We start from the raw sequence: 25,819 nt of genomic DNA on the forward strand, positions 1-25,819 counted from the left end.
GGGCCCATGCAGCTGCACCATAGGTAGGGCATGCTTATTCTTTAGGCTCTTCTCTGTGTATTTATCTCTGTAACCCAGGAGGAACAGTGATATTTACTTGTGGCCCAGTCATACACAAGTGTGAAATGTGGGCTACATGAACACAGTGCCTACAGAATGTAACCTGGATTCATGTACTTTTATGTTATCGACATTATTTGGATCCAACCGTAATCTGATATGATTATGGCCACTCACATGGGGCCCCTTCATTTATTCTGCACAGGGGCCCACTGTTGGCTTTGTCCGCCACTGAATTGAGGCCTGCAATGACTACAGTGACGTGTCAGAGATCAGAGAAGGACTGCTACTGGAGCTGGGAAAGGTATCTATAGTTATGCTATCAATGGAGCATGTACAGTCTTCCAATATGTGCTCTGCATGGGTAGCTAGGGGAGACATTGGGAGGGTGTGTGCTTATCTGCTGATCACATGGTTTTCCTATTTTTAGGGGTAAAAGTTAGGGGTTGAGCTTACCTGAAAATGAACCTATGATAAATGTAGGTACAGTTCAAACAGTTGTATGAAATGTACAAAATACTAATTATGTACTTTTTTCCATAATAACCACTTCTAGACATTGATATCATAATTAAGCAGTTTTATCCTCCAAACAGCATGATTAGTCAGCATATCCCATCCAACAACATAATTAGGCAACATATAATTCAAAACAATTTAGCATATCCTCTAGCAACATATTTAGACACCATATTCCCACCACATTTCATGACAAGGGAAGCAATTTATATTTGCAATGCGGACCCTGTTATGAGGAGCAGACCTTCATGGGCAAGACTACCAATCAGTCCTTTTTTCATACAGAAACATTCTTACTTCCAGTGAAGATCACAACCTCAGGTGGTTAATCTAGCTCACAGTAATAATGGCAAGCAAATCCTTTGCCGATGTGATGATCCGCTCAGCTGGCTGCACAGGCAGACAGCTGTTTGTCCATTCCTCTAGTCTGTGGGCTGCAGGTCTCTGGAACAGAGACCTGTCTTTTCATTGCAAGTTTCTGTTCTGTTCTCTTGCTGGGGAATTTGCATACATTCGTTATGCAAATCCCCTACCTGCCTTCTTTGATGACTGGCACTATAAGAGCTTTATGTTTCCCAGAATGCTTTGCTGGTCATTTCCCTTCCATGCTCAGTTCCTGATGGACACTGCTGGAGTGTCAGCCATTGCTATCTAGTATAGTTAATTCCTGGGGGTTGCTTTAGGCTCCCCTTCTAGCCCAGTCAGGTTGTATTATCTGTATTGCCTGTTCTGTCTTGTCTTGCCTGTTTGCCATTGTCCTGTCCCTATGGTGGTTGACAGGAAATGGTTCTGATCTATGTTCTTGGAGTATAGCTGGTCAGAGCCGGGACAAGGTCCTCCAGCACCCAAGGCTGAGACACCAAAGTGCGCCCCTCCATCCCTGCCACCCGAGCCATCAAACACTGATTGCTATTAGACTAAGACGCGCAACAGGGCCCACAACCTCCCCAACACCTTAATATTTAGTTATCTGGCTTGCAGTCACTGCCATGTATCCCCTTTTCTTATTTCTTTCTGCTTCAAACACAATTAGGAATGACAGCTGAATGAATTCTGCGCCCCCTCCTACACTGCGCCCTGAGGCTGGAGCCTCTCCAGCCTATGCCTCGGCCCGGCCCTGTAGCTGGTGCAGCGGTTGCTACCAGCTATCTCTTCTGTTCTGTTTCCTGGGATCGCGCTAGCTACTTTGTGCTAGCGCTGGGGATCCTTCTGTTCTGTTTTGTCGGTCGCGATTGCGCTGTCACCAACGGCGGTTGATAGCGAATCGTTCTGTCTTGCTGAGATCGCACTAGCCGCTAGCGTTAGCGGCTGTGGATCTTTCTGATCTGTGTTCCTGCTTGGATCACACTTGCTCTGGCGGAAGAGCGGTGGATCCTTCCTGCCTAGTTCTTGTTTTTCGTGTGTCTGTCTTGTCCGCTGCGCTTGCTACAGGCTCGGTGAGGTAACCGTTAAGCAAGCGCTCGCGTCCCCTGTTTCATGTTTGTCTGTTTATGGTTAGTTAGGCGTGCTTGTCTCTATTGTGCTTATCACGTGGAGATCGCGCATAACCGCGTGCACTGTTGCGAATGAGTGCGGTGTTCGCGGTTAGCTAGCGGTTGTTGTTTTCCGTATCTCCTTATTGTATTTGCTGTGCCTTTGCTACCCTCATATTCTATTCTGTTCTGCCTTGTGTCACGTCTCGCGATCGCACCTCTCGCGATCGCGTTCCTATTTCGTATCTGCTGTTGTGTGTGCGCGGTCGCGGAGTGGCGACTGGATTGGCGCACACACATACAACCTATCCCTTTTGCTCCATCTCATTCGCAATCGCCTCTCTTGCGATTGCGTTCTGCGCTTCGTACAATTCCTGTCTGGCACTTGTGGAGGTACAGAGGATTGGTTCCTCTGCACTCCCCAGCGCCATCTGCCGACAGGACTTTCCCTCTACAGGTGCGTAGCACCTTTTGCTGGGTTCCTGCTAATTATACGCTTGTGGAGGATCTCCGCCGTGTCAGCGCACGCGTTGTGCGCTGATCACGGGGAAAGTTCCACAATCGTGACAGCCGATTGGAACCGGCTTTACCAGTTCATCATCAATTTTGTGGTCCCTGTGGTTTACCCACTCTTTTAGGGCTCTCGGGTAGTGATGTAACATTATCTTCTCAAAGATTTTGGATCCTGTCAGAACCTCCAGCTGCAACCACTTTTAGCCCAGGAAAATCAGGTCATGCATTTGTGACCGTGATGACTTGTCAGCGCAAAATGTACCTTTTTAACACATCATAGTCTTAAGCTGCATCAGGGTCTAGATCAAATAAAGGCCTTTTGTCAAAAACGTGGCTATCAGTCCAGCCCACTGTGCTTTAGGCCAGCTCTCTCTTTAACCAGTGTGGTCACATGTGGTGCAATACGCCTCAGGATCATCTTTTGCAGTCATCCACCACAAAAAACAGCTCACTAGAATGGATTTCTAAGGGCAATCAGCGCTGTACTTGTCAACTGTTTGGCCATCTGATGTGCCAACTCAGTCAGGAGCTTCCTGTCCTCACTTGGATCTTTTACAAGTTTCTCCAGAGTTGCTTGTTGGTCTGCCTTTTGTAGAGCTGCATTTGTATTCCTTTACTCAAAATTGGCTTGTTGCACATCTGCATTTGTCAGTATCAGCTGTCTCAACCAGTCCTACTTCTTTTGTTGGATTTCACAGACTGTTTATGCACCCTTTTACTAGGTAACACACGCTTTTGTCTTATGGCCCAATGGGGGAGCCGCTAGAAGATTTAAAGGGAACTTGTAGTAGGAGGAATACAGGGGCTGCCATCTTCATTTCCTAATGAACAATGCCAGTTGCCTGATTTCGGTGCTGATCTGCCTCAAATGCTTTAAGTCACTGGCCTGGAATGAACATGCAGATCAGATGCTTTGATTCTGGTATGAGATTTCACTGGCTGCATGCTTGTTGGAGGTATGTGACTCAAAGGAAACTAAAGTTCAACATGACAGCCAGGCAACTGGCATTGTTTACAAGGGAATGAAGATGACAGTCTATGTATTCCACTCACATTAGGTTCCTTTAAAGAGGCATATGGTTGGACTCACTTTCAGTAATGTACGAGTAGTGTACGTTCTTTAATACAGATTTTAAGGAAGACCTCAAAAGACGACATCTTGTTAGCAGCAGATTACAGCCTGGGATGGTAAACCACATTATTTATTTATGTGCCTGTAAACCAAAGTGCTTTTTTCTTTTATTTAACGATCATAATTTTGTATAGAATTTTTTTTTAAATAGTTTTTTTTTCTTCTTTGAACACTTTTTATGATTGGGTAAGGGGTAATGATGCACCCCTATTACACTGATTGCAAATCCCAGCAGATCGGATATCTGGCAGTCCAGTTGTTAAAGAGGCTTACTGATTCCACCATAAATAACACAACCCCCTCTCCCTAGATTTGCACACAAAGTGGGGATAAACTGTTTGTCTTTGACATGAACAAGGAGGCTTTGTAAGAAGGGGAAGCCAGTTGTATGTGGTCCAGTGTTAGTCATGGAGAAAATCCGACATAACAAAAAGTTGTTTAGGTAATACCTTTAGTGACTAACTGTAGAATATTTCATTGCAAGCTTTTGAAACTTTTTTTTTATTCAGGCATGATACAGAACTGGATCAGAACCGTACAAAGCTAATTCTCACATGCAAAACTTATGTATGATTTTCTGGAAGTACACAGCAACTTGAAACATGATACAATTTAGTTCAGGATAATGTTTTATTACATAATGAGCAGCGAAGAACTAGACAGGAATTGACACTGTTGAAATGCAGTGCTAGCCCAAATTAGTTAATCTCCCAGCTGCACAGAGGAGGTGGGCAAGGTAAGATATGTCGTGAGGGAGATACTCCACCTAGCTCTTGCCTGACTACCTCATGTGGGTAATGATGTGATGGAGAGATGTGTTTAGATTTAACTTTGACTTCTGTAAAGTGCAGCCAAGCAGTATATGATATTTAGACAGGAAGTCAGCATTGAAAAACCCATATAGCAAGTAGTGAAGTAGTGAAAAAGAAAAATACAACAATGGTTTATGTGCAATGCAAAATATGTTGTGCATTATAAAGTATGATATATAGTAGAAATCTTTTATAGTAAAAGTTAAGGGATATGGCTAAGTAGTTTACTATATTCAAAGTTAACTATTTCAGAAATAATACATTGTATATTCATACAGGCACTCGGGCTTTAAAGCAAACCTGGGAGTTTTGCAATGCAGTGTTTTTGATGCTTATATTGAGAGGGGGAAGCCTCTAGATCCTAAAGAGACTTCTCCTGTCCTTTTTCATCAAGCCGCTCCTTCACTTGGACAACCAAAGCGTGGCCTCCCTGTGCCCGCTCAGTAGCATCGTCCTGCTCATGTTTCAGCAGAAAAAGCCAAGCCCGATCGGGTCCGTGCTACTGCACAGGTGGCTCGTGCATGCACAGTAGCAAAGGCCCGGCCTGGCTTTTTCTGAAGAATGCTGAGCAGGTCCGTGCTAGTGCTCTTTTTCAGGAGTCCCAGCACTAGAACAGGCCTGCAGAGGAGAACGGAGGAAGCCTCTTTAGAAACCAGAGGCTTCCCCCTACCTAGGTGAGTACCCTGTAGGGGCACTTTTTTCCCTTCAGGCACACTTTAAGAAGTTACTTGGTCACCATGGGAGCGCCTGTTCACCAGTTCACAATCCAGCACTGAGTAACACCCTAGTTCAGACTCATGTTACATATATTATTTATATTTTTGCCACTAACTATCCCTCTAAGGACTCACAATTTAATCTCTACCATAGGCATACATCCTTCATAGTCTAGGGCCAATTTAGGGGGAAGCCAATTAACGTATCTGTATTTTTGGGGGTAGTGTGTGGGATCTTTCATAGGCAGAAATGCACAATCTTTTTGGGTGGTGCACAAGTCTTTTTGAAATTTAATGTTATTAAACATGTACTGTATTTCAGTTTCACTCTGCAGGAATCCCCAAATCTCCACAATAAGTTGCAAATCTTTTAACCTTGGCAGAAGTATTCTTTGTAGTTTGTTGCCTTAATTCTGCTCAGAAACTCAAGACTTGCCCCAGAAGATACTAGCTGCAGAGGGAAGGCTGCTTTGCTACTCATTTTCAACACCTATTGGCACTTTATAAGTAAATGATAATGATGATTATAATAATAGTACTTTGATTAATCATTTGGCTGTAAAATTATCATTGCTCTGTGTCAGTTCAACACTGCATAACCAAGTACTCACAAGCAGGACCGGCTCTAGCATGGGGCAAGAGGGCCGCCTCCTCCTCCGATTTCCTGGTTCTGGAACGCAGAGCCAAGCGAGGCGAGGAGACGGCACGGAAGTCAATCGGTGGGAGGTGCACATCGATCATGTTACTGTTCAGTCACATGACTGCTTGGCTGTGCGCAATTGGTTCTTGCTCCTCTGAGTCCTCCTCTTAGCGTATGACATCATACGCTACTCGGAGAGTGCTAAATGCCAGCCCGCCCGCGCCATTTGTGTTTGAGAAAGACACCGACACAGACGCTGCTGTGCTGTGTGTGCTCTCAAAATCTTTGTGTGACCAGTGCTGGCTGCCTGGCTCCTGCCTCCTCTCTATTAGAGCCACCCAGTGTTGTTTCAAAGCTGACTGACTCCCTGTGTGCTGCGTGCACCTGTGAGACAGTCACACTGTATCTCTCCTAATCTGCTCCTCTCCTCCATTTTGTGTGTGTTACACACAAACTGTTGTTGTTGCTTGCCACCGCTGCCTGGGCTGCCTCTAGTCCGCCACTCTGCCAGTGCCTGCAAGGCAGTCAGTTAGGTCAGATGGGCCACTGGACCAGTGCCACTGGCAGTCCCAGACAGAGTCTCAGTCAGCGTGCTCTTTGCTGTGAAAAATACGCAACAGCACAGCATATCAACACCTTTATAGAAAAATATTTCTGTATTTCAGCAGCAGAAAAATCCTGCAATTATCTGTAGTGTGCATAATGTGCTCTTTGCTGTAAAAAAATATGCAACAGCACTGTCAGCACAGCATATCAACACCTTTATAGAAAAATATTTCTGTATTTCAGCAGAAAAATACTGCAATTATGCAACTATGTAAAGCAGAAAACCGAGAGCCCAATATAGTGTAGTATATATTGAATGAGGGAGTGTAATAAGATGCAAGTATTATACTTACAAACAAGGGTTACCGCTAAGGCAACCACTATATAGGCAGGTAGGGAGATTAAGCCTGTCCCTACTCAGAACTAAGATGTCGCTCTCTGTAGAAAGGAGAAAAGAGGGTGCCCGTGAAACGCGTAGCAGTATATTTTATAGGAGTATGTGAATAAATTGTTCTGCATCACAAGCAACAGCATCGTGTCTGTTTCTGAGTGGCAGGTCCACTGCCGCCACTTGAATATTTTAAATGTTTTAGCACATTTTACTCTGTTGGCGCCTCTGTACACCTTTACGTTATGCAACTATGTGCTCACTGAGCTCCTTTGTCTTAGCCATGACTGTCCACAAACCAACTGCAGAGAGCTGCTGTTTTTCACCTGTTGAGTTTATTAAAACAGCTGTTCCCAATTAATCAGGGTAATTAGGATACTTTAGAATAGCTTGGAAATTACTTGATGGGTGAATAAAAGTAACTTTAGGTCAAAATTTGCCAGAGGTATGAATAATTATGGGCAGCACTGTACGTTCCCTGAGCCAACAAGATTGATGTTTAGCATTAAAAAATATTGATGTATTTTTTGTTACTACACTAGCTGGTATAACTACATTACTGTTAGCCCCTCCCACATGATGTCATGACCACGCCCATTTTTGGCCACTTTATCCATGATGCCCCCTTCCCATTTTTGACTGCCCCCTCATATGTGCCAGTCTACAACCGGCTCTGCTCACAAGAATGAATTGCATTAGTACCATGTAGTGTAGCTTGGAGTGGGTATATAATTTTGTGGTATGCTGTCCTTTTGCTGGCTTGTGAGTACTTTTACACACGTAGAACAGTGCATTGTATCACTTTTTATTTACCTTAATTTCACCATCTTTTTGTTCTAAGTTTGTTTTCAGGTTCCGCACAACTAGCTCAAAGTTTTTCATTTCATTGTTCATCAGGTCATGTATTTGATCTGTCAGTACATTTATACTGGCATCCTTGTTCTGAAGAACTAACGTCATATGCTGAATTAGCCTGTAAACAAACAGCAAGCAATATGATTAACAACCACAAAGAAATTAATAAAATCAATACAAAAATAATTTACCTATGTAGTTATTTACAGTTTATTAAAACACACTAGAAAAGGCCTCTTAAAGGTGTTTTACCACTTTACCCCCGCCCGTACGGATTTCTCCGTCCCTTTTTCCATCCTTTAACCCCCAGGGACGGAGAAATCCGTACTTTGCGCACTCCCGCCGCTGCCCGCGCTCCCGCTCGTAAACACGCCGCCCGCCACTAGTAAACGTGCCGCCGCCCGCTCGCCCGGAGATCAATGAACGGGAAAATCCATTCCCGTTCGTTGATCTAAGCCCCACAATGATCCGCTGCTCTCCTATGGGCAGCGCGATCATTGTGAGAAAAAACAAACACTCACAGCCTCCTTGTACTTCCTGCGAGCGTCCGGAAGGACGCTCGCAGGTCGCAATAAACAAAAAGTTACTGTTGCCATCTTGTGGCCAAACAGTAAAACTACACCCTTAGCATTTTTTACATAGAAATAAATTAGTTTTACACTAAAAATTAACTCATTACCTCCCACACTCCCCATTTTTTTTTTTTGTAATTAAAAAAAAATAAAAAAATTTACAATTAAAAAAAATACATAAATAGTTACCTTAGGGACTGAACTTTTTAAATATTTACGTCAAGAAGGTATAACACTGTTACTTTATAAACTATGGGCTTGTAATTAGGGATGGACGCAAAACTGAAAAAAATGCTCCTTTATTTCCAAATAAAATATTGGCGCCAAACATTGTGATAGGGACATAATTTAAACGGTTTTATAACCGGGACAAAAGGGCACATAAATTTCATGGGTTTTAATTACAGTAGCAGGCATTATTTAAAAACTATAATGGCCGGAAACTGAAAAATAATTAATTTTTTTCCCACATTTTTCCTATTTTCCCATTAAAACACATTTAGAATAAAATAATTCTTGGCATAATGTCCCACCTAAAGAAAGCCTAATTGGTGGCGGAAAAAACAAGATATAGTTCATTTCATTGTGATAAGTTATGATAAAGTTATAGACGAATGAATGGATGGAGCGCTGAAAGGTGAAAATTGCTCTGGTGGTCAGGGGGTAAAACCCCTCAGTGGTGAAGTGGTTAAATAGGTAATAAATATATCTATATGTCTAGGTGTATATACATCTCCAACATCACGATAAGTAATACTGGATGAGGATAAAAAGTGCCACAAACTGATTAATTTACAATTAATAACCCAGCGCTCCTCACTTAACCTCCCAACTTACTTTATCTAGTACCTTTCTGGTTCGCTATCTGTATAAAAGTGTGTGTGACACCTACAAATGGATAAAACAATACAAACAGCAGAGCGCTCAACAGATGGTATAAAACTATACAATACTCATGCCTATATTCAATGTCCTTTTAAGATCAGCCTAATGCTGTGACCGACAGAGTCCATCCACAGTTCATAAGCACGTCTTCTTCATTATGACCCACTTCAACACATAATCTCCAGATCCTTACGCAGTGGTAACACTATACGCTCACCGAATCAGTCGGCCAATCCTTTCAGATCAGCAGTCAGCGTTTTTGGCCTTGCCAGCAGGATTCTTCTAGTCCTGCTGGCAAGGCCAAAAACGCTGACTGCTGATCTGAAAGGATTGGCCGACTGATTCGGTGAGCGTATAGTGTTACCACTGTGTAAGGATCTGGAGATTATGTGTTGAAGTGGGTCATAATGAAGAAAACGTGCTTATGAACTGTGGATGGACTCTGTCGGTCACAGCATTAGGCTGATCTTAAAAGGACATTGAATATAGGTATGAGTATTGTATAGTTTTATACCATCTGTTGAGCGCTCTGCTGTTTGTATTGTTTTAAACTGATTAATTTACAAATGCATTTCAGGAACAGTTTTGAAATGTATTAATTTTTTGATTATTATTATTATTACTGTATTATTATTTTTGATTTATATAGCGCCAGCATCTTCCGTGGGGCTGTGCAATAGCATACAAGGTATAACAATACAGAGTATACAATACAACAGTTGATACAAGACAAGAGGGTATAATAGCTAATACAGTGAACAAATTAACTACATGTTTTTACAAAAGGTGGGGGTATATACACCCATTACACATCATTGTGAGACAAAAGGGGAAGAGAGCCCTGGCCAAAAGGCCTTACAGTGTAAACATTTAGGCCTCTTTCACACCAAGACGTTGCGTTTTAGGGGACGGTAAGGTTGCATAACGTGCCCCTAACGCAACGCATGGTGGTGTTGAAGTTGGACGTCAGATTGAGCCGCGTTATGAGGCTCTTGGTGCTATCCTGGGAAGTCCAGATCTTTCCAATGATTTGCATGATTCGAATCGGATCATTGAAAAGATCCGGATCTTTGAACCGAATCTTTGAATCATTTTACTAGGGAAGCAGGAAGCAGGGGTGCAGCAGAGTGAGAGGTGCAGGAGAATGAGGGAACATTGAGGGTGCTAATGGGGAAGGGAGAGATGCAGAAGGAAGATTGTGCTTGTACACAGAAGCTGCAGTTCCTGTTTCTTCCAGACATCCACTGTGAACCGAATCCTTCATTGTGATGATCCGGATGATTCGACTCACAAAAAAGATCCAAAGATCCGAATTGTTCATGATCTGGACAACACTACAGTGCAGTGAATATTAATTAGCCATGTCAAAAACCTGAGCGGTTCTTGCCTTTTTCCTGATTGCTAACTCAGTAAAGGACCAGCCCTTAAAGCGTTGCTATCATATAAATCCGGCATAGTGGGGTCTGAACCCTCTATAACTGTAATTATAGATTGACGGTATACCTTGAAATGAATCAGAGTGCTCAGTATATGATTTTATATAAAAAATTGTATTTGCTTATCATACAGCATATATACAAAATATGAACAGTTCCAAGTAGTTTTTTCTTCTAACAGTATTCCATCTTATCAAGGCTTTATAGCCTAGCAATCATCAATCTTCTAAGTACATTCAAAAAACAATATAACAGTTGTGTTATGTAGAATAAGATCAAAAGTAGTCTCATCTGTATCAATAGCTGTGTATCTAGTAGCTGTGTAAAACTTGTAGTAATCTTCTTAAAGAAATAGCATAAAAAATAGCTTCTAAAAAAACTTCTTGCTAACATCTTAACAAAACTTAATGCTGAAAAATTAATAAAGTAAATCACCAGAATATTAAGCATATTACCCCTTCTCTGTCATATCTTCAGCATCTAGAACCACTTGTGGGAAGGTAGCTTCTGCCTCATGTGTCTTCTCAGGAGATTGTTGGGCTTCTGCAAACTATGAGCTTTCAGCTTCTACTTTTATAGGGGTTGGAAGCAATATGGCTGCCTAATCGGAACTTTCCCTGAATCCCAGGCTCTGATTGGCTAAAGCTTTCATGCGTCAAACGCTATCTATGTTTTGAATACCTAAATCACAATATTATTGTTTATAAATTCTTCATTACCTTATCTTGTGGGAATTAATGTCATCTGACATTTTGTTTAGGTCATTTCTGACGCACTTAATTAAAGCCAATGGGTACCGGATTAAAAAAGAAAAAGTCAGATACTCACCTAAGGAGAGGGAAGGCTCGGTCCTAATGAGCCTTCCCTCTCCTCTCCCGGTGCCCTCGGTGCTGCGCTGGCTCCCCCGTTCGCGTCCGCCGCCGCAGGGACTTTGGAGGTCTTCGGGAGCACCGAAGACGGGCCGCTCCATACTACGTACGCGCGAGTGCGTTATAGAGGGCGCTCGCGCATGCGTAGTATGGAGCAGCCGCGTCATCGGGAGCCCGAGTGCTCCCGAAGGCTTCCAAAATCGAATACTGCCACGGGGGATCCTGCGTGGGACCGGGCACCGGGAGAGGAGGGGGAAGGCTCATTAGGACCGAGCCTTCCCTCTCCTTAGGTGAGTATCTGACTTTTTCTTTTTTAATCCGGTAAACATTCACTTTAAAAATGGACGTCACCAGCCATCTTGTTTGCTGGCTAACTTTTTTGACCCAGACATGGACTTCCAAAAACATTAAACAATGTCATTCATGACGCATTTCTGATAAAGTGTTCTCTGCTAATTAGTTTTTGGAATGTGTCTGTACTTTCCCAGGTCAACTTGACACTATAACACTGCACACAGATCTGTAAGCGCCTTCAGCAATTTAGGGCTTATTGAAACATACAGGGCTTCTAATATACTTATTTAAATATAAAGCTTATGATATAATTCTTCTTAAAACAATTAATCATATAAGATACAATTGCATATTAAATCTTAATAATATAAAATCATGTTGTATATATTTGTCTTTCTTATAAAATAAATATTATATGTCTAACCGTCAGATGTCGGTTAGACATCTGTCGGCTATCTCATCATAAATAACAATCTATTAATAATAATTTTAAGACTATGAAACCACCTAATTGGGAAAACCCCTTATTGTTTTATCTCTCTTTCATATTTTGACTTTCTCTGTCTGGGACATTTTTATCTTTTCTTGCTGGCCTTGGCCTTCAAGCAAAGGAACATGTAAACAATTGTCTAGCTTACAAGTTAAAATAACCTTATAAAAGTTTCACTATCTCTAACTGTCACTGACAGAATCTATTACTTTGAATTGCATTTAATGCTGGATTCTATCATATAGGGTTTAACAATAATTATTTCTTTCTTTAGAAGGACTGTATTGATTATTAATGTTTATACATACATACACATGACAGTTTTTCCTGCATAAATAAAACCGCTAGAATTCTGACATCTCCCCTTGCAGGAAAATTATGGCGTAGTTGTTATATTTCTCCGGAAAAAAAAAATCTATAATCAAAATTAAAAGTAATGCAATCTTTCATTCATGCAAAACCTTGCTCATTAAGTAGTGTTGTCAGCTGTGTTGCTAGCCTGACAATTTACTCAATAGTAAGATTAATATCTTCTCCAATAAACATTTTTTGCTGGTCTAGATATGGCTGTAGTCTTTGTATATGACATATGTATGGATTTACCCATGAATCTGTAGTTTATATCACTGTGGTAGCTTGTGTAGATATGTAGGAAAATTCTAGGCAATATTTGTCACCCATTTTAAGACGTGGTAAAACTTAAAGTTCAAAGTGCATAAACAGGAATTATACTGTTCATGTGGTCCCTAGGTTCTTTTAAGCACAATACATTCAACGTTTTTTTGTTAGCTTAAAACAGGTTAATTAGTTAGTTGGTTAGTATTATGTATTAACACAGTTAATTACACCTTTCTTATACCACAAGGTTTTTTTCACAAATGGTATGTAGTAGAACAAAGTATATGTAGTTTGCCAACAGAATCCCATAAAATAATGTAATCTTTCTATTTAAATATAGATATATAAAAAATGTAAGCATTGAAAATTTCTTTAGCATTACAAATTGCAAACTAGCTAGTTGCAATAGCTGTTTTCAAATATATTTTCAATAAAACATATATATTAACATCTCATTGTTGAAGTTGCTTCTCCACTTCATGTTTCCAGTATTTTGGAGTAATTCTCTCTCTTGGATTTATCAGGATCTTTACCACTGATTTAAAAGTCTCTTTAAAAACTTTTATGTTGTAGACTATCAGCACTCTTGTATGTAAATCTTGGCATGTTTATTTTCTCAAAAAGTCAAATGTAATAGATTATCTTGTAGATTAAGTTTGATATAAGGTTTTTTTCTTGTTAAGCACAGTCCCTTCTCAAGGCAATATTTAATGCAGTTACATGCTTGATCCTGGATATGTCATGTGTAGATCTTCTCTCTGATTGAAGTAGTTCTCCGCGCCAATCATTCATTAGTATAGGAATCCGTAATCATTCAGAATTTTCTTTTCTGGAAACTTCTTTAACAGGTATCATATGTTTGATATAGCTTTCAATCAAATGTCTGTAATTCTTGTATACTACATGCAGTTCTCATGATAGCACGATAGGATCCCCCCTTGTGCCGCTTTACAGCAATCTAGTATCAGTCCAGTGTTTTACTAGCAGTTAAGTCTGCCACTTTAACGCATTATTGACATTTCAGGTTGTTTAGAACATTTCATCTGTAATATTATCAAATAGTCTCGCATTTAGCTCTATTTTTTTCTGAGTTAACTATGGCTAGTCATCTTGCTTCTTTAAGTCTAGTGTGTAGGACAATCTTTGCATACCATGGCATTTGAAGGCGTTGCACTTTCTTAGTTTCTTAAGTACTTCTCTTGTATATATATGGATTAGGTATTTAAGTGATATTTGAGCTATTCTTGCTCCTTAGGTCATGTAGCGGGTGTTCCTCTTGTTATGGTGCATCTTCTTTTTCCACCATCAGGCAATAACTTGTATGCTAGAACCAGTCATAGGGCAATTTTATTTGTCCCAGGATACTTTCTTGAAACTTGAAAAGGATGAGTAACAACGGTCATCTCCAAGTTGTATTTTCAAAGAGATCTTTGTATTGTTCTGTTTATCAGTCGGGTTGCAATTTAGTACAGTTGCCTTTCACTATACAGAACTTTGTGCAGATTTACAATAGTCCCTTGCTGAACATATCTTTTCATCATTTAGGATATTTTCATCTCTCTTGGAATGCAAACAAATGTTAAACTGTCCTTTATTCTTGTGAATTGGATTTTCTCTTTTAATTGTCCATGTATTGCATATTTGAACATTTCTGAAGAATATTTTTCTTATCTTCATGTGAACAGCACAATAGTGTAGGGGTTAGTGCTCTCACGTTGCAGTGCTCGGTCTGAAAGGTGTTTTTATGTGCTCTCGGTGTCTGTGTGGGTTTCCTCCGGGCACTCTGGTTTCCAACTCTTCAGATAGTACTGGAATGGCTAGGTTGGGCATCATCTTCAAGGATAAAGGCTGTATGAGCAAATCCAGCAGTCACTCTTGTTCAAGCGCTGGGCATACTGTTGATGCATCAAGTTCAATTTATTTTGAAGTCTTCCTTGTAAGTTGCAAAGTTCAGCTTTTGTAGTCATCAAATGTATCAGGTACAGCAAACCCCATTGTATGGGCATTTTTGCGGATAATTGGTATTGTTCTCAGCACCTATGAGAAAAAATAAAAAGGAAGAGGAGAGAAGGGAAAAACACAAAAAAGTAATATGCAACATTCTGGTGAATTTTCAGCATAAAAAAAACTAACTCACTACTACCTTCCCACTTGTGGTTCAAGAAGAAAAATATATTGTGATGCTTTATGGTGCTGGGTGCATTCTTACTAGTTTGCTCTAGTGTTCAAAGTTATAACAGCAGGTTCCTTCTCTTCTTGCTTATGTCTTTTCTTAAGTTCATCTTAGTTTGTCTTTTAAAGATAAAAGTAGGATTATCCATTTTCTGTAAATGTTGAGATATGTCTTCTCTTTGAAAAGTGTGTGAAAAGTGTTCATTTTCTTCTTCTGAAATAAAAAACTTTCACGTTTAAAGCGGTATCGTCATCATAAAAATCAAATTTCAACAGCAACTGGTCTGAGTGTATTAAGTGATAAAGACGCTATTCCTGCATTCAAAACTTTTAAAACTTTTTCTGCTGTTATGATTTGGAGTTATCACATACTTAAGGAGCACTGGCTCTTTAGTAGTTGTTGCCAAAGAATTGCATGCTGGGGGTTCTTTTTATCTATAATCTATTCCTCCTCGTCCTTTTATTTCCCTGCTAGCTGCTTATCTGAAACCTAATCCCCTACTCATTTGTGTTTACAAGCAAGGCTGAGGCGACTCAGCGATTGGAGGAGACAAGAAAAAAAATAAAGGGCAGAAATGACATCATGAGTAAGCCTTAACTGTGGGCAAAAGACATGGCCCCCACCAGGAACAGAATTCTTGTCATTTACTATATAACATTTACTGAAATCAAAACGTGGACAGTATAATACATGTGTTATGCAAGTAGCTCAAGTATTTATCTACTTATATGTGTTTTTTTCCCTGGCATAGTATGGCTGATCATACTGCTTTAAGCTGTGTATTAAAATCCATTGATAGCATAACATACATGTCTTCATTTGTAGCTTCATATGTGTCATGGCTTTTTCCTAGCTTTACATCATTAAGTAAATCCTTGTCCATGTACAAAAACATTTTCTCTTGTTATCTGTTCATCACTTTAGTAAACTGTTGTCCTCAGCTTCACACTTCTTGAATAGAGTATCACCTTGAAACTGTTCTTCTTGAACTTTATCAGTCGATTACCTAAGGCATGGATTTTCTTCCAGTCTCTTGGTGTACATAACTTTTCTCCTTCATGTATTTAAGTTTTCATCAACTCAGGCTTCATTCTTCACATTAGGCCTTTAATCATCTTGTACATATAATGTAGTTTGGTGCAGTCTTGTGTAGTACCAGCTTGATTGCTGTATATCATTATTGTGAACAGTTATCTCCTTGTTTCTCCTGTAGTATGGCTTTCTTCCTGTAACTTCTCATGAGTCTTTATTTTCTTTTAAAGTCTTTTATTGTATCTGCTTCTGTATCTGTAGCATGGCAGTATATTGCTGCATAGGTAGAAAAATCTCATATCTTCCACATCTTCTTCGTATACAGAATCAAAAATAGAATATCTATGTATATTTATCAGTCTTTTTCAAAAACTTTACATTGGTTGTCTTCTTTTAAAACTGGGTGATCTTGACATCTTAGTCTTGATCTTGAAATCTTGAAATGATGTAACAGTCTCTATTGCAGTTTCGAATGTCCATAAAAACCTTCTTTCACTCATCTTCTGGTATTATCTATGTCAAAAATCTTTCCTCTTCTAGTTCATCAGATTTATCTGTAAAAACGGAATATCTCCATTTTCATCTTCTAATGCTCTCTCTTCACCCACCTGATAATCTCATTTATCTTTTAACCTGGTGTCTTCTTCTATCTGGTCTTCTTTTCTTGTATCCCTTTAGGCCCACTTTCTTCTTAGTGCTGTCTCGATCTTCTCTCAGCTGGTGCGTCAACCAGTGGTTGGAGTTGTTAAAGAAGTAAAAGTACTTTTTAGTCCTCACACTTCTCTGGTTACTCCAGTTCCAATTGTTTCTTCTTCAGCTGTTTTCAGATCAGAGCTTTTTATAACATAGCCTCTTCCAATGGCTTGTCTTCATGTTGATATCTTTGCACAGTCTTCTAGCATGTAGCTTTCATCGCTTATCTTAGCGGGTTTCTTCTGGGTGCCTGCAAGGAATGCTTGTTTGGAGTCTTCTTTGGTTCAGACAAAGGAGATTATCTTGTGAGACTTCCAAGCTTCAATAGCAACATTTTCAATTCTTCTGTAGTCAAACCTTCTTAGTATAATGTAATCACAAACATAGTCTCTCTTGATGCTTCTTAATAGGATCTAGCCTCAAAAAATAAGTAGAGATTTCCCCCCTTGAGGCTAGAACTATAAAAATTAAAAACCTTCTTGTTTAACGGTCAGTTTTGTATGTTCATCCGTTACATCACAACATGGCAGCTGCTATATCTGAGTCTTCATTACTCCTTTAGCTTCTCATGATAAAAAAATAAAAAATAAAAATAAAAAAAAAACACTTGAACCTTCACTAGTGCATTCTTCTTCTATTTCCTTATTGGCATAATTGTTGATTAACGTCTGTATAAAAAGACTGTAGTAGGTTTTTTTTCATCAAACAAAAACTGAGATCAGTGGTCATATAAAAAAAACTTTCATTTGTAGTCTTGAGAGGAAAAAAAAAATCATCAAGTGTCACATCTCTTTAAGTCCATCTCTGAATGCATGCTGTGTTGCTGCCTGTTTGAGGATTGTCTTGTCTTCTCCTGTGTTGGCATCTGGTAGTGCTAACCATACACTAAAGATTCTTGTTCTCATAAAAATAATGCAAAAATAAAATAAAAACAAACATTTCTTCTTACATCTCATTTATGTCTGTTGTAACTTGTCTTGTATCTGCAGTGTTCTACATTTAAAGAGCCATATATCTTTAAAACAGGATTTTCTTTTTCTTTCAAAAAAGTTTTTAAAGGACTCGGAGCTTTTGCTTTCATCACAAAGTCTGTTTAATTCTCTAGTATAAAAAAAACAATGTTAACTCTCTTGATAGTAGAATCTCTTACGTATATTAAAAAAAATGTTCTTTGTTTGACAAACACTGCTCTCTCACTTTTCTTTTTTACTGAGCTTGTCTCAAAAAGTTTTCTGCACTTCTAAGGTAGCCATTTTCATAATGTATAGCTATATACTCTGCTTCAGTATGCTGCTTCAATATAATCTGCTTCATTTTGTCAGAAAAATACATGTAGCGCTATTCCTTTTCTTAGGTTCAATAGGCCAAAGTATTTATTTTCTCTTCTAAGTCTTTTCATAGACTATAAACTGAGTGTGCCCATTAGCAATTCTCTTCTAATGAGATTTTAAAGCATAAGAATATCTTCCTTCTTTGCTTCAGATTTTGGATGCTTGATATGCATATCCAACTCTATATATGAGTATATAAGTACTTTTTTATTCTCTTATCGTGATAGAAAACTATGGTCTATACTTCCACCATAGAAAGTATTTTTCAAGATAACAATCAAGATAACCATCAACTGTTGGGCGCCAACTGTCAAAAACCTGAGCGGTTCTTGCCTTTTTCATGATTGCTAACTCAGTAAAGGACCAGCCTTAAAGCGTTGCTATCATATAAATCCGGCATAGTGGGGTCTGAACCCTCTATAACAGTAATTATAGATTGACGATATACCTTGAAATGAATCAGAGCGCTCAGTATATGATTTTATATAAAAAATTGTATTTGCTTATCATACAGCATATATACAAAATATGAACAGTTCCAAGTAGTTTTTCCTTCTAACAGTATTCCATTTTATCAAGGATTTATAGCCTAGCAATCATCAATCTTCTAAGTACATTCAAAAAACAATATAACAGTTGTGTTATGTAGAATAAGATCAAAAGTAGTCTCATCTGTATCAATAGCTGTGTATCTAGTAGCTGTGTAAAACTTGTAGTAATCTTCTTAAAGAAATAGCATAAAAAATAGCTTCTAAAAAAACTTCTTGCTAACATCTTAACAAAACTTAATGCTGAAAAATTAATAAAGTAAATCACCAGAATATTAAGCATATTACCCCTTCTCTGTCATATCTTCAGCATCTAGAACCACTTGTGGGAAGGTAGCTTCTGCCTCATGTGTCTTCTCAGGAGATTGTTGGGCTTCTGCAAACTATGAGCTTTCAGCTTCTACTTTTATAGGGGTTGGAGACAATATGGCTGCCTAATCTGGACTTTCCCTGAATCCCAGGCTCTGATTGGCTAAAGCTTTCGTGAGTCAAATGCTATCTATGTTTTGAATACCTAAATCACAATATTATTGTTTATACATTCTTAATTACCTTATCTTGTGGGAATTAATGTCATCTGACATTTTGTTTAGGTCATTTCTGACGCACTTAATTAAAAATGGACGTCACCAGCCATCTTGTCTGCTGGCTGACTTTTTTGCCCCAGACATGGACTTCCAAAAACATTAAACAATGTCATTCATGACGCATTTCTGATAAAGTGTTCTCTGCTAATTAGTTTTTGGAATGTGTCTGTACTTTCCCAGGTCAACTTGACACTATAACACTGTACACAGACCTGTAAGCGCCTTCAGCAATTTAGAGCTTATTGAAACATACAGGGCTTCTAATATACTTATTTAAATATAAAGCTTATTATATAATTCTTCTTAAAACAATTAATCATATAAGATACAATTGCATATTAAATCTTAATAATATAAAATCATGTTGTATATATTTGTCTTTCTTATAAAATAAATATTATATGTCTAACCGGCAGATGTCGCTATCTCATCATAAATAACAATCTATTAATAATAATTTTAAGACTATGAAACCACCTAATTGGGAAAACCCCTTATTGTTTTATCTCTCTTTCATATTTTGACTTTCTCTGTCTGGGAAATGTTTATCTTTTCTTGCTGGCCTTGGCCTTCAAGCAAAGGAACATGTAAACAATTGTCTAGCTTACAAGTTAAAATAACCTTATAAAAGTTTCACTATCTCTAACTGTCACTGACAGAATCTATTACTTTGAATTGCATTAAATGCTGGATTCTATCATATAGGGTTTAACAATAATTATTTCTTTCTTTAGAAGGACTGTATTGATTAATAATATTTTTACATACATACACATATGACAGTTTTTCCTGCATAAATAAAACCGCTCGAATTCCGACAGCCATGTGGCTAGGAACAATAGGGACTCTTCCCTTACTGAGCATGTGCAAACAGTCTAATGCAGTTAAAACCACCTATAACTCACAGCATGCTGCACTTTCTTTGAACGTCCAGCGTTACACTGTAACGCAACCTGGGCACTGTGAACAGCCCAAATTTTTCATTACTGTGAGTTACAGGCTGCTCTAACGTGCGCCTGTAATGTCCCACTGTGAAAGCAGCCTTAATGTATAGGACAGTAGGTAAAGGGAAGCTGTGTGTGGAGTGGTAGAAATGGTGGTTAGTGGGCAGGGTCCTAGGTAGGAGAGTATGCTTGCCTGAAGAGGTGAGTTTTCAGATTGATTTTTTGATGATCTGTTTTTGCCATTGTATTAATTACACTCAAACATACGCTGTATTCCTTGATGCAAATATATCATCTTATATAGTGGATAGAGGAGGTGTGTTATAGTATATTTTAATGTGTTGTCTTGGTCACAAAGTCCACATGATTAATTGAGGTTTGTTTAAAGTAATCCGAGTCCATAATAAAAACTGAGGCCAGTGAGAGTATTCCACCAATTGCTTAAATCGGAGACCTTGTGATTTTATGTCATTATTCCACCAAGCACTTAAGGCGGCGACTATTTAATTAGAGATTGGGATTGATTAACCATTTTTACAACCAGGCAGTGATTGCACATGACAGGTAAGGGGAGGTCACTGGTGGGTGCAAAACGGCTGCCAACTGACTTTTTAACACCTCTCTCCCTATGTGGGTGTTTGTGCTGTTAACTGTTATTTTTATGATGATGAAATCCTACCTTATAAAACTCCTGTATCGCTGCGTCCTCCTCCTGCGTGTCCCTGTGTCCGTGCTTTTGCGTACTGGGCATGCACGGCACGCGGGTGGACTTTAGAGCAGAAGGAGGGTGGGGCCAGGGGGGTGGGCTGTGCCGGCGTGGTGAGATGCGCCCGCGGGGGTGACGGGCGGGAGCGGTGGAGGGTTGTGAGGGTGGCCTAGAGCCCGTTATTGTAACGGGCTTAGGTCCACTAGTGTGCATATGATTTATCAACAGATGTGCGCTGCCACTGTGCCTTTTTTGATACAAGTTGCTGCTGTTTTCTTGGTGAGCTGCACTCCTATGTATACCAAGTAGTCTTAGGTGCCTCTTCTGCCTTCTCTTCTAACTATTGTGCCGGTTTGCAAAATTCTCAAACTGGTATAACTTGCTCATACTTACCTCTTGTTTTAAATATTAAATGGCACATAACCCTAATTTATGTTCCCATGTATTGTTAACTTTAATCTGGTACTTATCTTAACCCTAATCAAAAATGTTAGCCTTATCTAACGCTAATCTGACCTGCTTCCTAAAGGTGCCCATACATCACTCAACTTGGTGGCCGATCAACCATTCAATATAATATAATATTTTGCTAATTATAATCTGAAGAAAGTCGATGCCTTTAAGAACATGCCCGGTCGATGATGCTACCAATTTCGGGCCAAAATTGGTTACATGTATCAATCAGACATGCTGGAAAATCTTGAGCCGACATGCTTGATTGGGTGCATGGCGGTAATAACGTGCGATATTGCTTTTGACGAACACGACAGAACCCCTGGCACTTTCCCCCCGGTTACCTGTCTTGATGTCCACGCTGAGTGATTTCCGCATTTGGGCCCCTTGTGACTACCAGCATATAGCATGTAGGGTTTGTGTGACGTAACACACAGGCGCCCCACATGCTATACACCAGTAACCAGGTGTGGGTGCAAGTGCGGAAGTACTGCATGGACACTTGGGGGACGACGTGACAGGTAAAGTACTGTATGGGCACTGGGGGAATTTAAAACCTTGGGGGGGGGGGCATCGGCCTGGGGCAGCGAGGCGGCGTCACAAGGACGGTTCCCAAAAGATTTCATGCTAAAATCGATCAGGAATCAGCCTGTGGTTTAATTTTTTTCTGCCCTTTTACTAACTGCTAGTGCTGCTATATACTGTCAAAGCTATCATTTTTTAAATTGAATGTAATCTGTAAAAAGCACTTTAATCATACTGGAATAACTTCTTGAATATAGTCCTGAGATAACAAATGCACAACCTCTTTCAGTTCTAAGGTTTTGCATCTCAGGACATAACAACAGAAAATAATTTAGTTCTTAGCAGGTTCTAAAGCTACTTAAATCTAACAGCAGTTGTAAAAGAACAACAAACCACATTTGTAAAGTGCCTTTCTCTCGTAGGACTCAAAGCGCATAAGCAGGGTTCAGACCAGTTATTGGTTGATTGATAAATTGTGGTACAGAGCAAGAATTCTACAAGTCCTCAAATGCCAGACTAAACACATGGCTTTTCAGTCTGGATTTGAATAACTCCAGGGATGGGGCTGTCTTTACTGGGTGTGGTAGGGAATTCCAAAGGGAATGGGCAGCATGACAGAAAGCTCTGGCTCCAAAAGTTTTAAGGTGCACTTTGGGAGTGACCAAGTTTAGGGATCCTGCTGATCTATGAGGTTATGAGAGGTGTGGTGCAGTTTCAGCAAGTCCTTTATGTATGCAGGACCCAAATTGTGTAGGGATTTGAATGTCAACAGTCCATTTTGCAGGTATCCAGTGCAGTGAGCAAAGAATGTGATGTGATGAAGGCGTAAACTATGGTGGGAAGATCCTCTGGGGCAATAAGAATTAATTTTGCAATGTTCCTCAGATGAAAGTAGGAATATTTAACTAGGGCCGAGATTTGGTTTCTAAAGCTCAATTCCCCATCAATCAGCAAAGCAAGGCTGTACACAAGGTTGGAGCTATTTATGTCAGTACTGTCTATACAACTCCATCTGGCACCACGTCCAACAAATCACTGGCTCTGCTTCAGGGGCCTGGGCGGGTCAGCAGAGGGCATACATATTAGGGCAGAAAGGTGAGCTGGAAGTTGGCTCACTCTGATGCCACTCAAATCTCGGGCAGCGTCAAAAATAGTATCCCCCTCTCCGAGGCGTCGCAACCTGGAGGGAGAAGTAATTTAGGGAACCCCAAATAACACTTATGCTCCCCACACAGCAGGGGCGTCTTTAGCCATTTTGTCACTCCAGGCAAAAAAAACCTGTGGCACCCCCCAACTCCCTCCCCCCCCCCCCCCCCCCGTGTGGTGCCCCTGATGAAAATAATCGTAACACAGCAATGATTCACTTAAAATAATCGGAACGTGTCAATCTTTCACCAGAAAATAACCATAACGCAGCAATGATTCACCAGAAAATAATCACAACTCAGCAATGATTCACCATAAAATAACCATAACACAGCAATGATTCACCATAAAATAATTATAATGCAGCAATGATTCACCATTAAATAATTGCAATGTGGGCAGCGTTCACCATAAAATAATCGTAATGGGGGCAGCGTTCACCAGAAAATAATCGCAATGTGGCCAGCCTTCACCAGAAAACAATCTTAATGTGGCCAGCGTTCACCACAAAATAATCGTAATGCGACCAGCGTTCACCAGAAAATAATCTTAATCTGGGCAGCATTCACCAGAAAATAATCATAATGTGGGCACCGTTCACCAGAAAATAATCGTAATGTGGCCAGCGTTCACCAGGAAATTATGCTGATGTGGCCAGCGTTCACCAGAAAATAATCGTAACGTGGCCAGCGTTCACCAGAAAATAATCGTAATGTGGCCAGCGTTCACCAGAAAATAATCGTAATGTGGCCAGAGTTCACCAGAAAATAATCGTAATGTGGCCAGCGTTCACCAGGAAATTATGCTAATGTTGCCAGCGTTCACCAGGAAATTATGCTAATGTGGGCAGTGTTCACCAGGAAATCATGCTAATGTGGGCAGCGTTCACCAGGAAATTATGCTAATGTGGCCAGCGTTCACCAGGAAATTATGCTTATGTGGCCAGCGTTCACCAGGAAATTATGCTAATGTGGGCAGCGTTCACCAGGAAATTATGCTAATGTGGGCAGCGTTCACCAGGAAATTATGCTAATGTGGCCAGCGTTTCCCAGGAAATTATGCTAATGTAGGCAGCGTTCACCAGGAAATTATGCTAATGTGGGCAGCGTTTCACTAAAAATGTATAATCACCTGTAAAAACAAAAGCATTTACTCACCTGCAGAAGAGTCCTCTCCCTGGGCGCAGCCTCCCCCGACGGTCTGCAGCAGCGCAGCCAGCCTGTGAAAATCCCTCGCTGACCTGCAGAGCAGGGCTACGGGAAGATGGCGCCTGAAGCCCTTTACTGGAGACACAAATAGTCTCCAGTACAGGGCTTCGGATGCCATCTTGCCGTAGCCCTGCTCTGCCTGCCGGAAGACTGCAGGCTGGAGCAGGGAGCTGCGGGGATGAACTGGGTTCACCACAGGGGGTCGTGCAGTTTGGTGGGGGAAGGTGGGCATTTCCCCCCATGGCAGCGCCCCTCCCCCACCCAGCGCTCCAGGCCACCGTCTGTCCTTGCCTGGTGGCTGGGACGCCTCTGCCACACAGTATAACATTATTGCTATGGCGGCGCATAGTTTTGGTATTCGACATTGAGAGACATGCGCCGAAACCACCTGTTTCATCTGAGTTCTGTTTCCTCATGGAGTTGATTTAGAATATAGCTGTTTTGATGTCGAGCACTGGCCTTGGACAACAAGGACCTCAGTTTTGTCAGCATTCAGTTTCAACCAGTTATCATTCATCCACTCTTGTAACTTAGCTAAGCAAGAATTTATTTTTGGAGTAGGGTCTTTTCCACCAGGTTTTAAGGACAAGTATAGCTGCGTTTCATCAGCATAGCAGTGGAACATCAGGTCCTGTTGTTGGATAATTGTACCAATTGGTAGCATTTAGATTGCATGTAGATTGCAGATATCAGAGGGGATAGGATTAAGCCTTGTATATGCTGGAGAAATTAAAAAAAAGGGGGACGGGAAGACACCGGGAGCCCAATCTGGTGTAGTGTCTCACGAATGGTTTCTTTCGTTAGTAAGATGAGATCGCATATACTCACAAAGCTGGTGTGAGGAAACGCGGAAAAGCCGCCGCAAGGGCTCAGAGTGAGGCGGCTGTTTCCGCGTCTAACATGGCGGCACAACGCGAAGAAACCGCCGCATGCCGCATGGGCAGAGCGGTGGAGTCCGCGTTGGATGCAGCGGTTTGCACGCATGGCAAAGCTGCTGACATGGTGGCTGGACGCGAGATAACCGCCGCTTGTTTAGAGAGCGGGGCGGCGGTCCCCGCGCCTGAATCAGTAGTTACATTACAAGACATGTCTGGTGTGGCTGGGACTGCTAGTCCACACAGGTTCAGAAGGACGCACGCGCGCGCTGAGAGGCAGAGCTTATATGACAGCCAGAAAAGGGTCAGCTGACCAGGCGGGTCAGCTGACATTTTCACCACATTCCATTGGTCCAGCATTTAGGGGAGGCGCTGGTGAGCGCTTTGCATATATACTGGGTGCTGGTCATTCTCTGGTTGTCTGCCATTGCGATCACAACGTGGTAGCACTGAGACCTTGTCTGTATCTGTGTTCTAGCATAGTTTCCAAAGGTGTTGACATCAAGGAGCTCACACCTTAGCATTAGGAAATTGAATTGTATTATTTGTTATGACTTCTGCCTGCCTGACTATTCCTCTGAACTCTGATCCTGTACCTTGCTATTTCTGATATCCTGTTGCCAACCTCTGCTCGTTCCTGGACTCTGTATTTGCCTCCTGAATCTGTACTGTGCTATTCTGATACTCCGTTGCCAAACCCTGTCTGTTTATTGGATTTTGTATCTGCCTCCTGAATCTGTACCTTATCTGTCTGTGTCTTAACGACCTTGCTTGCCGACCT

At 40.7% G+C, this 25,819-nt stretch overlaps 1 protein-coding gene across 1 annotated transcript in view; it reads right to left on the reverse strand.

Annotated features, from left to right (window-relative positions):
• Window positions 1-25,819, reverse strand: part of LOC137521230 (myomegalin-like) — a 403,861-nt gene that overhangs the window by 267,477 nt on the left and 110,565 nt on the right. Inside the window, exon 5 of the mRNA XM_068240204.1 lies at window positions 7,612-7,771. Coding sequence (XP_068096305.1) covers window positions 7,612-7,771 — 160 coding nt within the window. The remainder of the gene's footprint in view (window positions 1-7,611; window positions 7,772-25,819) is intronic.

Source organism: Hyperolius riggenbachi, chromosome 6 (genome assembly GCF_040937935.1).
Source record: "Hyperolius riggenbachi isolate aHypRig1 chromosome 6, aHypRig1.pri, whole genome shotgun sequence".
NCBI classification, from domain to species: Eukaryota; Metazoa; Chordata; class Amphibia; order Anura; family Hyperoliidae; genus Hyperolius; species Hyperolius riggenbachi.